The sequence below is a fragment of the Balaenoptera borealis genome, assembly GCF_965194805.1.
Source record: "Balaenoptera borealis genome assembly, chromosome: 12".
NCBI classification, from domain to species: Eukaryota; Metazoa; Chordata; class Mammalia; order Artiodactyla; family Balaenopteridae; genus Balaenoptera; species Balaenoptera borealis.
In genome coordinates this window covers 87,385,868-87,399,863 of record NC_138869.1, presented here as the reverse complement: position 1 = coordinate 87,399,863, position 13,996 = coordinate 87,385,868, and the positions used below count along the sequence as shown (strand labels likewise).

Genomic DNA, 13,996 nt, shown 5'->3' with positions numbered 1-13,996 from the left:
AGTGAAAATATTAACTAGAACGGGTCCACAATCCCTCCTCCACAATTTTGATGTCCCCCAGAGTTCTGAAAACCAAGAGTATTTTCATAAGTCATTTGATGGCAATACTCAAAGTGACATAAATTCATTTTGTAACAGCTTGGCTTGAAATGACATGAAATTATTTATAGTTTTAGAGTGAATATTCATATTTTGTTACAGAAATATTGATACTACTTTCTGTAATAAAATATGGGACTGCCCCAGATTCCTGGGGTGTTATGCATTCAATATACTATATACGCACCATGTTTTTTTAAAAATTCCTCAATCTGATTTCGAAAACACTTCTGACCCCAAGGACTAAAGAAAAGTGCCTGCTTTCTATGCGTCAAAGACCCACCAGATTCCAAAACAAGCCACCCATCTTACACTCAGGAGTCCTCTGCTTCTCTGAAACCTCTGGGGCCCGGTCGGGGTAAGAAATCTGGGGTCGGGTCCGGGCACAAAGCCCAGTCTCCCACGTCAGGGGTCACTCCAGGAGACCAGCTCACGGCAGCCGGGGTTGGAAAGGGGGGAAATGTCTCACACTGGACCCGGCCGGCCCGGGTCGACCCCATGCTGCGGAGGTTGACCCCGGCTGCAGCTCTTCTCCCGACGCGCGCCCAAGCCCCACGCACCCGGAAGCCCAGAAAATCCACCTCTCTAAGGACCTGCAGATATCCCGGAAGCCACGCCCCAGAGCCACGCCCCTCTAGGAGTATCCATCTCTATGGCTGGCGCCTTCCAGCCGAGTCCAACAGGTTTCCAAGGTCGTCCCGTATAGCCCGAGAACTTCGCAGCAAACCAACTGCCAAGTCAACACCTGGTTAGTCCAGGAATGACCGCTCGGTATGACGATACTGATTTTTTTCTCTCCTTTCCTCTCCCCCCAAGTTTTATCAATCTCTCTCCATCCACCGCCATCCAAAAACCCAGCACGTTCCCGTTCACACAACGTATGTCTAGTATGCATTCTTCCATATTTTTCTCTCTGCTCATATAATCATGTACAGACATACACATTTATATGCAAAAAAATTTATATGCAAAAGATAGTGTGGTGCTTGAGAGCTTGGTTTCTGAGCTTGACTTGGAAATCTTGTTAGCTTTGTGCAATGGATCAAGTTACTTCATCTCTATGTGCCTCATTTTCCTTACCTGTAAAATGAGAATAATAGCACATACATATACCTAAAAGTTACTGTGAGTATTGAATGATTATCATGTAAAGGACCCCTGAAGCACAGTAGATACCAAACAAATGTTTGCTAATTATGTACATATGTAGGTTTTTTTTGGGGGGGGGGTGCATATTTGACTTCCTCTGTTTGGTCCTAAGTTGGAAGCAGGGATAAAAATGAGGAAGCTGTCAGTTATTAATCAAGTCCTTGCAATTTGGAGCCAACTGTTTCAGAAGTTATTGTTTGGTTTCTGGGGCTTGTTGCTAGAGTAGTGGACTGACTTCCTACAAGTCTGACTTACAGATAATAGGCTGGCTTCCTGGGCTGGTTATTATAGATAATTATGTTGGTTTCCTGGGCTGGTTGCTACAGATTTGGGGTCAGAGTTCTATCTGCATATATGATCTGGTCATTGTCTGCTTGGATACTCAGTGTCTTCATTTTTAAATGAGAAATATAAATATATTTATATTATAAATATAATTCTTATATTGATTTATACTATATCTATCCCATTAACACTCCATTATCTGCTCTACATACTTCAATCTGTTGTCTTCCTCTTAAAGTGCAAGTGTTCTTCAAATGTTTGATACTTTTGTTCTGCAGTTCATATTCTAGAACATCAACAATCTCTGTCGGTAATGTGTACCTGGGTGGAGGAGTGAAATTACAGGTCAACAACTGTTGCCACTCTGTATGGTTATTAACTATCCCAAGGAGTGAAGTGGAGAATGGTACAGACCAGCCTTTCTTACTTTATCTGTTGTAATTTATATCCATCTTTAGCCAGGCTCTGACATCATCCTGGTAGATCCAGTTCTAGACAGGTCCGCTAGAGTGGAAGACTGCTTTTGCTCTTAGTGATGAAGGAGGCAAGGATCCTCTCATGTTTGAGGGCCAGCTTATCCTCTAGCCCTGGCCTTCAAACCTCTTTCTTTAGGGTTCTGTTTTCCTCAAGGTAACAGGACTCAGCTAACTTCTATATTCCAAAGGATTTCTCACACTTAAAAAATATTAGTTTCTGACATCCACCAATTTCTTTCACATATCTATCATATATCCCAGTTTGGGTTAGCAGAAGGAACCAGGAAACCATGTCAGTTTGCAATCTCTTCTGAATTTTTAAAAACTTGTTTGTAAGGGGCTTCCCTGGTGGCGCAGTGGTTAAGAATCCGCCTGCCAATGCAGGGTACACGTGTTGGAGCCCTGGTCCGGGAAGATCCCACATGCCGCGGAGCAACTAAGCCCGTGTGCCACAACTACTGAGCCTGCGCTCTAGAGCCCGCGAGCCACAACTGCTGAAGCCCGCGCCCCTAGAGCCCGTGCTCTGCAACAAGAGAAGCCACCGCAATGAGAAGCCCGCACAACGAAGAGTAGCCCCCGCTCGCTGCAACTAGAGAAAGCAAAGACCCAACGCAGCCAAAAATAAATAAAAATAAAATAAATTTATATTTTAAAAAAAAAAAACTTGTTTGTAAGACTGAGTTTCGTCACATAATGATATATTGCCTATGTTTGCCCGTACGTAAAGTGTCTGTCACTAAATAGTGGTTGCTTATTTCAGGGTATTATACATATATATTTGTTAAGTCTTTATATATTTTATATAGAATAAAACATAATATTGGCTACATTTTAAAGCAACAACTTTACTCTTGATGTTTATTTTGTTATATACATCTTTATTATTTCTATTCATCTTGTTTTGGTCTTTTTTTCCATATATTCAATTGTCAGAAATGTATTTCTCTTCCACAACTATGACAGAAAAGTATTTCATTTTTAATGAAAAGCTTTTTAAATGTTTAACTTCTTGATTCAAATTTAATTTGTTGGAATTTGTGGTATGAAGTATAGACTCAATTATTCAACATACCAACATCTGATAGAATCAATATTGTTTAATAATAGTGCTTCCTTGTCCTGTTGAAATAACTGTGGTTTGATAAGTTTTAGGAATAATTAAATGTACGAAGTCATAAAATAATTTTATATTTTTATCAATGAAAATTTTATACAGTTTTGATAATTATATTTTAAGGTTTTTAAAGTTCTAACATAATAAAACACTTTCCCAGGTAATTCCTTTCAGATTTGTTTCAGAACTTTACATGCCCTTAGCATTTTTCACTGATACTATACTAAAGGTTCCAAAGAATTTTCAAACTAACTTTTAGGGTTTTTTTTATGAAGATGCTTACTTTCATAAGAAAAGTATGATAATAAGAAACATATATTTGGTCTTTATTACCAATTTCTGACCTAGAGTGTCTAAAACCCTTGGAATTTCCTGACTGATAGAGGTGATAGGAGCATCTTTTGTTATTCATAACAAGCCCCTTTCAGCTATATTTGAGTTTATCCTAAAGTGATTCTTGGTGGGCTCCTGTACGGCTTCAGAATGGGGGCTGGTTGCTAGAGGGAAGCATCCATGTGTTTAGAGGGTTGGAACTTTCAGCCCCATCCCCTGACTCTGGGGAGGGGAGGAGGCTGGAGATTGAGTTAGTCACGCACCGCCAATGATTTACATAATCATATGGGAACCTCCATAAAAAACCACTGAGCAATGAGGTTTGGAGAGCCTCCTAGTTGGTGACCACATTGAGGTGCAGGGGACCCATGCCCTGAAAGTGAGTGGAAGCTCTGCCCACTGCCCCTCCCTGTCATATTTTGCCCTATGCATATCTTACATTTGGCTGTTCCTGAGTTGTATTTTTTATAATACATTGGTAAAATATGTGAAATGTTCCCTTGAGGGGCTTCCCTGGTGGTCTAGAGGCTAAGACTCCGAGCTCCCAATGCAGGGGGCCCAGGTTCCATCCCTGGTCAGGGAACTAGATCCCACATTCTGCAACTAAAAGATCCCGCACGCTGCAACGAAGATCCCGAGTGCCACAACTAAGACCTGGCGCGGCCAAATAAATAAATATTTTAAAAAATGTTTTCTTGAGTTTAGTGAGCTGTTCTAGGAACCCTTGACTTTGTAGCTGGTTGGTCAGAAGTACAAGTGGCCTGAACTTGTGATTGGCATCTGAAGCAGAGGTATTAGAGCAGGTAGGTAGCTAGATATGAGCAGAGAAAGGGGGTGGGGGGCACGGGTCAGGTGACAGGAAACCTTACATCTTGAGGCGACAGGGGTCCTAGAGGCAAAGAAAGGCGGCAAAAGGTGGGAATCTCTGGCTTCTGAATGTAACCTTTTGCTTGTTACGCCCTCATTACAATAAAATTAGCCTTGCAGAAAAGAAGTACCCATGATGCACCGACACCATGACACTTACAATCAAGACCAAGAAAGGGCAAAAATTCCTCCTCCCCCGGGGAAGGTGGAGCTGGGATGAAAATCAGGATATTTGACCCCAAACCCCTCCCTCCTCAATGAATATTTTCTGCCCAATCATTTTCATACCCTATGTAACCAGCTTGTCGAAGGAACTCAGAGCAGCTGCTCACCTGAGCCTGCCTGCTCTCCCTCCTGAGAGTGTACTATCACTTAATAAATCCTCGCTTTGCTTTCTTAGCCTCTGTGTCTCATCTCTGAAATCTTTCTGGGATGAGAAAAGAACCTACTCTCCAGTAACAGAGGCAGTTTTGTGGAATTGAGCCCTTAACCTGTAGGGCCTATGATAACTCTGGGTAGTTAGTGTCAGAATTGAATTGAATGTAGGACACCCAGTTTGTTTCAGAGAATTGGTTGTTGTGGGGAAAAAAGCCAACACATTTGGTGTCAGAAGTGGTAAACACAACACACAAAGGTTTTCTTGAATTGACTTTTGAGCATGATTTTGATGGAACATCTATTTAAAGGAGGATATATTTCAGGTTATTGTTGGGCTTTCCCATTCAGAATAAAGCATCATTTTCTTACATTCTTTTGGACAAAATGGCCCTCTTCAGAAGTCTCCTCAAAGCTCCTTTAACATCCTTGTTCCTCAAGGTGTAGATGAATGGGTTGGCCATGGGAGTAATAACGCAGTAAAACAGCATCAGAACTTTGATGACGTCTTGAGGGCTGTCCCCTGAGGGCTGCATATAGATGTAGATGCCAGAGCCATAAAATAAAGACACCACCAGTAAGTGTGATGAACAGGTGTTGAAGGCCATAAGTCTCCCATCAGCAGAAGGGATTTGAAATACAGCTTGGGCAATATAACTGTAAGAGACAAGAATCATGGAGAGGGGACCCATTATCAGGAAGGTGGCCACCACTGTAAGCTCACTGACTGTGGTGTCCACGCAAGCCATCTTAATTAGACTGGGCAGCTCACAAAAGAAGTGGTCCAATTCCTGGTTCCCACACAGGGGCAGCTGGACTGTGAGTGTGGACTGCAGTAGTGAATTGGCCAGACCAATGAGCCAAACAGTGCTGGAGAGCTGCCAGCAGAGCTTGTGGTTCATGATTACAGAGTATCTCAGAGGCTTACACACAGCCACATAGTGGTGTAAGGCCATGGTGCCAAGCAGGACACATTCAGTACAGCCTAGCCAGTGAAATACATAGGCCTGGGTCCTACAGCCTATATAAGTGATGTTCTTCTTGGGCCCCCTCCCCAAGTTGAACAGCTTTTGGGGTAGAGCTGTGCTGGTGAAACAGAGGTCCAAAAAGGAGAGGCTTGTGAGGAAGAAATACATAGGACTTTGGAGTTGGGAATCTATTTGAGAGACCAGAATAATAGCAATGTTTCCCAACAGTGTGAACATGTAGGAGATTAGGAGGGCAAAGAAGAGAGGAAGATCCAACCACGGATATTTGGTAAAGCCCATGAGAATGAAATCCTCTGGAAAACTTTCATTCATGTGCTTCATTGAATTTTGCTGGGAGACACCCGCTAAAATCAAGGAAGAGAAGGGTGATTTTAAAAACCCTGAGTTGGCAGAAGTTTTGACAATAACAGGAAAAAAATACTTTTATGGGGGAGCAATGGGGTACACCCTCAGTAGAAATCATAACAACGTTAATGAATATAATAATTATAATTAATAAGTCACATTTGAAAAATCCTTTCAGTAGAGAAAGTGGTTTCATTTTTTCCCCCCTAAATCAAAGCCCTATGTGTTGGGTTAGTGGACATTCATTATTAGTTATGGCTCTTCTGTATGATTAAAGAAGCCAATGGGAGGTGGTCTTCTCCCAGCTACCTTGCAGCTAAGGGAGTGTGTGACCTAAGAGATGGGGTCGTGGGGAGGTGCTTAGGTCATGAAGCTAGAGCCTTCATGTATGGTCTTAGTGCTCTTATAAAAGAACCCACAGCGATTCCTGTCCTTTCCACCATGTGACGTTACAGCTACAAGGTGCTATCTATTAACCAAAAAGTGGGCTCTTACCAGACACTGAAACTGCCAGTGCCATGATCTTGGACTTCCCAGCCTCCAGATCTGTGAGATAAATGTTGCAATAGGTCTCCTGGTCTCTGGCATTTTGTTATAGCAGCCCAAATGGACTAAGACATATGTCATCAGGGAAATACAAATTAGAACAACAATCAGATTCTACTACACACCTATTAGAGTGGCCAAAATCGAGAACAATGACACCAAATGCTAGCAAGGATGTGGCACAATAGGAACTCTCATTTACTGGTGGGAATACAAAATGGTAGGGCCACTTTGGAAGACAGTCTGGCAGTTTCTTACACAACTAAACATACTCTTACCATATGATCCAGTAATCACATTCCTGGGTATTTACCCACATGAGCTGAAAACTTACATCCACACAAAAGCCTGCACAAAGATGTTTGCAACAGTTTTACTCATAATTGCCAAAATTTGGAAGCAACCAAGATGTCCTTCCGAAGGTGAATGGATAAATAAACTGTGGTATATCCAGACAATGGAGTACTATTCAGCACTAAAGAGAAACAAGCTGTCAAGCTATGAAAAGACATAGAAGAACCTTGAATGCTAATTACTAACTGAAAGAAGCCAATCTGAAAAGGCAATATACTGTATGATTCCAGCTATCATACAGTATGTTTGGAAAATGCAAAACTATGAAGACAGTAAAAAGATCAGTGGTTGCCAACGTTTGGGAGGGAGGGATGACTAAGTAGAGCACAAAGGATTTTTAGGCAGTGAGACTACTCTGTATGATATTATAATGATATATACATGTCATTATACATTTTTCCAAACCCATAGAATGTACAATACCAAGAGTGAACCATAATGTAACTGTGGACTTCGGGTGATTATGATATGTCTGGGTAAGTTCATCAGCTCTAACAATTGTACCACTTTGGTGAGGGATGAAGGTAAAGGGGGAGGCTATGCATGTGTAGGGGCAGGGGTTATATGGGAAATCTCTGTACTCTTGCTGAGTTTTGCTGTGATGTGAAACTGTTCTAAAAATAAAATCTTAAGAAAATTGTGATACTTCCTTACTGAGTGGGATGCAGAGTAAAAGGAATAATTCTCCTGATGGCCCTCTCCATACCCATCAGGTAAACAGGGTTCGATTGCTGCAGGCTCTGCCAGGGCAAGAAACATTACAGGTCCTTGCTAATTTGGGGCAGAAATTTGGAGACTGTATATGGGAATGAATTTTGAGAGCGTTTGACCCAAGAAATTAGATATGAATTTGTCATAATTGTTACCTTTACCAGAGAGACTTGTTTCAATTTACTGGCTGGAGCCATGAGTATGGTTTTAATTGTTTTTTTTTTTTCTCTGTTGTTTTAGTCAACACTAAAACCTGGTCACTTTAAAGTGACCCATCTAAATGATGCTGATTTGTCAGAATTCCCTTAGCATATAGTAGAAGGACCCTGAAGATGTGTGTGGATTATGTAATAAGAACAGACTGGTGTTGAGGACAAGATCCCTTGTCATGTCTCCAAAAACAAACAAACAAAAACAACAGGAATCGTACCATCTGACCATCTGTGAGAATTGAGAAGAGATTTTTTTTTTTAGGTAACCATAGTTCACTAAATGATTCCACTGTGACTAATGTTTATGCAGTCGTGAAAGTGTAAACTCTCCATGCTGATATAACCAAAAAGTATGATATAAGAGTATCTGGAGAGTAAGGCATAGACATTCTCTCTCTCCCTCTCTCTCTCTCTCTCTGTCTCTTGTCCTCGCTCTTTCTCTTTGTAATGTAAGGGTTAAAAGTTCTCATTTTTTATAGTAAGTGATAAATAAGTCATATTTAAAACTAAAAAAAAACCCACAAATAGAATAAAGACTTGTTATTAAGAAGTATGGGTAAATAAAAGAAAACACTGAAATTATTAAAATTGTGTTAACTTGGGAGACCAGGAATTGAGAGTGAGAAATGATGAAGAAGGGAACTGCTATTTTTCATTATAAGCCCATAGTATTATTTTATTTTTTTAACTTTGATCGCATATGTCTTTAATATAAATGAAAATTAAATAAGAAGGAATGGAAGGGATCTGAATATTTGTCAATGATGGTGAAGGCATTAGAGTCGTATACATTGTTTGAAAGCATGGAAAGCACACATCATCACTTACTGCAGCATAGGGTGCATAACATGGTGTAGTGGAAAACCAGGTTGCAAAAATAACTTGGGTCCAGGATATGGAAAATCTTGAACACTAGGTTAAGGAGTCTGATCGAATGAAGATTTTTTTTTTTTCAGAAGAGGTGTGAAATGATTGGAGCAGCATTTAAAAACATTTATTATGGCTGAATAACGAGGGATTCAAGAAGAGACTGGAAGCTGGGAGCTCAGTGGGGAGGCTACTGCAAGAGTCTATGGGAGAGAGGCTGAGAACGTTAGCTCAGATAGTGGCGGTGGGAATCAAGAGCAAGGTATGAATGTAGGAGAGAGGAAGGAGCTGAAAGAACATTTGAAGTTTTAATCTGAGGCGCTGAAAGAATGGAAATTCAATTAAGAGAAAGAAGCATGTATATGAGGATTGATCAGAATACGTGATTTAACTAAAAAAGACCTCCCCAAAAAGATAAATTTAAAGCTTGACCTATAACAATTGGCCCTGAGGGTCCATTCACCAGAGGATGGATTCCTGCTTCATCCAGACACCTCTAGGTCAATTTGACAAACTACACATTTACATCAACCACTTGAATTCATGGCTAGGATGGTTTGTTGCAGCTGTTTAACCACCAAGGACAGGGACGGGGACAGAAAGAGGGAGAGGCAAGGGAGTATGTCTCCAAAAACAGAAAAGATAATCGCCTGCATTTGCCAGGAAGTTCATGCATTTGTGTATAAAATGGCTGAGGAAAAGAGAAAAACAAGATCCCATTACCCCACACCCCACCTCGCAAATCCTCAATATTTTATCATTGGTTATTCTTTATATTGTTTGATCCTCAAATTTATCTTCAGAGTAGTGGCATTTATTATTTATTTATTCATTCGTTCATTCACTTTAAAGCAAAAAGATAAAAACTTTATTACTGGGAAATTCTTGCTGGTCTTCACATAGGGATGTGACAAAAATGACAGAGTGTTGGTTTTAGAGAATTGATTTTTAGTGACTTGACCTGCTTTCTCATTCCTCCCCATCTCCTAGATAATTGGATTTTTTGGACATAATTCTGGGATCAACATGATTTTGAACAAGTGACAACCATTGGTCTGGCATAACGAGAATTCATTTAGCTCATGGAGGCATCTTACCCTGCCTGATATTGCCAAAACTCAGAACCTTCATTTTCTGTCTCAAAACAAAATGCAATACCATCTAGGCTGGTGTGAATAGAAAGAGACATCACTAGAACTTACCTCTTCTTATTTGAATTTGTATTAAGCAAATGTGTTTAGCTATAGAAGCTTAGTCAGGAGAAAGTTTGCAGAAGGGTTGGATTCCAACAGTCCTGAGAGAGGGAAGCAAGTATCATCAGGTCAGCACTTCAATAAAAGCCACCAAAGGTCTTAATATGGCAGGTAGGGTGAATGTGATTCTGGAGGCATTGGATAATCTCTCCTGGTTCCAAATCTGATTCAAAGGCAGATAAAACAAGTTCACACCCAGTGTGCCAGTGATCCCATAGGGGCTGTCACTGGTGAATTAATCTCTCTAGAGACAGTATCTATCTTTTATTTATACTTTTGGTTGTGATTATAGATTGCATCAGTTCTTCCGCTCATTAATCCCATCTTAATAGCAAGGGAGAGCAGGATTTACCCCAATAATTTTCAGAAAGAAAACAAATATAGTGCTATTAACAGTAATGATGATAATAATGGCTTAACACATTCTAGACAATTTATATGAATTGTCTCCTAACAACTCCTTGAGGTGGGTACTATTATTGTCTTCATTTTATAGTTGAGGGACTTAAAGCTTAAAAAAGGTAAGTAATTTGTCCAAGGTTCATAAGGCTTACACACTTCCAGAATTCACACACCAACTGGATGCTCTGCAAATGTCATGAGTAAACATAGGATTTTAAAATATCTGTAGTGTTTGGGGTACGTGCTTATTTGGTCTTTTCAACCATATTGAAAGCTCCTTGGGGGCAAGGTTTATGTCCTCTTTTTCAACTGGCTAAAGCACAGTGCTGATCAAATTAAGATCCTCCTCTTATTTCTTACGAATGCAGGTATAATATCCACATCTCCATCACATGAAGACCATCTCAGAGCAGGTCACTCCTCAGAACAAGGTAGAACTAAAGAAGCAACTGAATAAGTACTTTAAAGGACAAATCCTTGCCTAATTGTCTGACAATGTTTTTTTTTTCCCCTTTTTTATACTTTGTATTTTAATTTTGGGGGGATGTTAATTTTACAATAAAAATTATTTTTATTCATGAAATCGTTCACTCTTTTAAAAAAATAGTTTGTACATTTGGTGCCATGTTGAGAATGGCCTTCTCCACCTCAAGATATTATAAATATTACCTACATTTTGTGCAATATTTTATGGTTTTACTTTAAATATTTTATAACAGTATTTTCTGTTTTTACATAAATATTACATGTTTTTACATTTAAATCTTATTACCTGATACAAAGTGTCTGACAAAACTTTTATCTCAACACTTTCTTCACATCCAAAAACTCCCTTTTCAGGCTGAACTTCAAAAGTTATTAGATGCTGTCATGACTGAGTTGTTACTCAGAGCTAGGCCATACAGTCCTCCCTCTTCCTACTTGTTATGGACTGGATGTGTTCTCCCAAAATTCATATTTGGAGGCCCTAACCCCTAATGTGACTTTGAGACAGGGCCTTTAAGGAGGTAATTTATGGTTGAATGAGGTCATAAGGGTGGGGCCCTAATCCAATAAGACTGGTGTCCTTATAAGAAGAGGAAGAGACACCAGAGCTACCTTCTGCTCTCACTCTCACTCCCATTCTTCCCTTGCACGTACAGAGGAAAGCCATGTGAGGACACAGTCAGAGGGGGCCTTCTACAAGGCACAAAGAGAGGTCTCACCAGAAACCAAGTCTGACGGCACCTTGATTTTGGACTTCTAGTTCCAGAACTATGAGAAAATAAACTTCTGTTATTTCAGCCACCCAGTCTGTGATATTTTATGGCAGCCCTAGCTGACTAATACACTGTGTTTAAATCTAAAGAATCAGGGCATGAAGACAGCATGTCCAAGGCAAAAAAACAAAACAAAAAACCAAAACCAACCAAACAAACAAACAAACAGAGCCTAGGAGATGAAGAAGATTATTTCAGTTTGTTAGTTATATGGCCTGCTCATTTTTTTGTGGAGAACCTCCTACATAGATTTCTGAGGTTTTATTTTATATTTTCCTCCTCCCTAAGTTAAACGAGTTAAGCAACTGTTCACTGGGCTGATTATCTTCTAGCAGAAAACAGACAGTTATCTCAGGATCCCTAACCCCTAGGACTAAGGTTTGAGATCAGTCTAAGTTGCTGAATTTTATTTAGCTCTGCGGCCAATAGAAGACAGATATCATGAGAAAAGCATGGATTCCAGAATCAGACAGACCTGAGTTTGAAATTGAACTTTGTCACTTACTCTGTTACTGTGAATATTATTGAACCTGTTTCCTCATCTTCAAAGAGCTGATTATAACACATATTTGACAGGATTGTTGGGCTGATTAAATGACAGCGTGTCTGGAAACTCTTGGAATGTAGTAGACTTCCAATAATCCTAACTAGATGATAAAGAGGGTAAGTAGATGTTCATGAATTAATACAAAAGTGCTAATAGCATAGCTGGACCTCACTTTCAGTTCTGCTCTGTGTGTAATATTCTAAGCAGGATTTTTGCAAATGTGATTCACTTGCTTCAAAATCTCTTGGAGTGCTTGTTAAAAACACACATTTCTGGGCCTTTCACCAAAACAGAATTAAAACCTCTGGGGATAAGTCCCAAGAAACTGTGTTTTAACTAGTTCCCTAGGTGATTTAAATGTCTACTAAGCTTGGGAATCATTGCATTATAGGATCATTCCGTTTTTTAAATTGCAGAATTAAAGTTCAGTTTCTAGTGGGGCCAATTTATGTATTCCCTTTGGGACTAAAGCCCTTCCTTGAAGACTGAGGGCGTATAAGCAAATGTAAATTACTGTTATTATAATTTAGTAATATTTGGAAAATCATATATAAAACAGATAACATAATGCTGAGTTTCCTAGAATCACTAATAAATTACATGGGAATTCAGAAAAAAGCTTTAAGAGTTGGTACAGAACAGTCAGCTCTACCCACCACCAGAGCCTCCCATCAAGCCTCTTAGATAGCCTCAACCACCAGAGGACAGACAGCAGAAGCAAGAAAAACTACAATCCTGCAGCCTGTGGACCAAAACCCACAGTTACAGAAAGATAGACAAGATGAAAAGGCAGAGGGCTATATATCAGATGAAGGAACAAGAAAAAACCCCAGAAAAACAACTAAATGAAGTGGAGATAGGCAACCTTCCAGAAAAAGAATTCAGAATAATGATAGTGAAGATGATCCAGGACCTCAGAATAAGAATGGAGGCAAAGATTGAGAAGATGCAAGAAATGATTAACAAAGACCTAGAAGAATTAAAGAACAAACAAACAGAGATGAACAATACAATAACTGAAATGAAAACTACACTAGAAGGAATCAATAGCAGAATAACTGAGGCAGAAGAACGGATAAGTGACCTGGAAGACAGAATGGTGGAATTCACTGCTGTGGAACAGACTAAAGAAAAAAGAATGAAAAGAAATGAAGACAGCCTAAGAGACCTCTGGGACAACATTAAACGCAACAACATTCGCATTATAGGGGTCCCAGAAGGAGAAGAGAGAGAGAAAGGGCCAGAGAAAATATTTGAAGAGATTATAGTCAAAAACTTCCCTAACATGGGAAAGGAAATAGCCACCCAAGTCCAGAAAGTGCAGAGAGTCCCATACAGGATAAACCCAAGGAGAAACATGCCGAGACACATAGTAATCAAAGTGGCAAAAATTAAAGACAAAGAAAAATTATTGAAAGCAGCAAGGGAAAAATGACAAATAACATACAAGGGAACTCCCATAAGGATAACAGCTGATTTCTCAGCAGAAACTCTACAAGCCAGAAGGGAGTGGCATGATATACTTAAAGTGATGAAAGGGAAGAACCTACAACCAAGATTACTCTACCTGGCAAGGATCTCATTTAGATTTGATGGAGAAATCAAAAGCTTTACAGACAAGCAAAAGCTAAGAGAATTCAGCACCACCAAACCAGCTCTACAACAAATGCTAAAGGAACTTCTCTAAGTGGGAAACACAAGAGAAGAAAAGGACCTACAAAAACAAACCCAAAACAATTAAGAAAATGGTCATAGGAACATACATATCGATCATTACCTTAAACATGAATGGATTAAATGCTCCAACCAAAAG

General features: G+C 39.7%; 1 protein-coding gene across 1 annotated transcript; it reads right to left on the bottom strand.

Annotated features, from left to right (window-relative positions):
• Window positions 1-2,663: 2,663 nt before the first annotated feature.
• On the bottom strand, window positions 2,664-12,056 carry LOC309607882 (olfactory receptor 2B11-like). The gene has a single exon (XM_082347021.1). It carries the CDS (start codon window positions 6,006-6,008, stop codon window positions 5,067-5,069), a length of 942 nt encoding a protein of 313 aa, XP_082203147.1. The 5' UTR covers window positions 6,009-12,056; the 3' UTR covers window positions 2,664-5,066.
• Between the last annotated feature and the right edge of the window lie 1,940 nt (window positions 12,057-13,996).

Bases quoted from the DNA above. Each gene is read 5' to 3' on its own strand.
- LOC309607882 (XM_082347021.1), bottom strand. From the start codon at position 6,008: ATGAAGCACATGAATGAAAGTTTTCCAGAGGATTTCATTCTCATGGGC.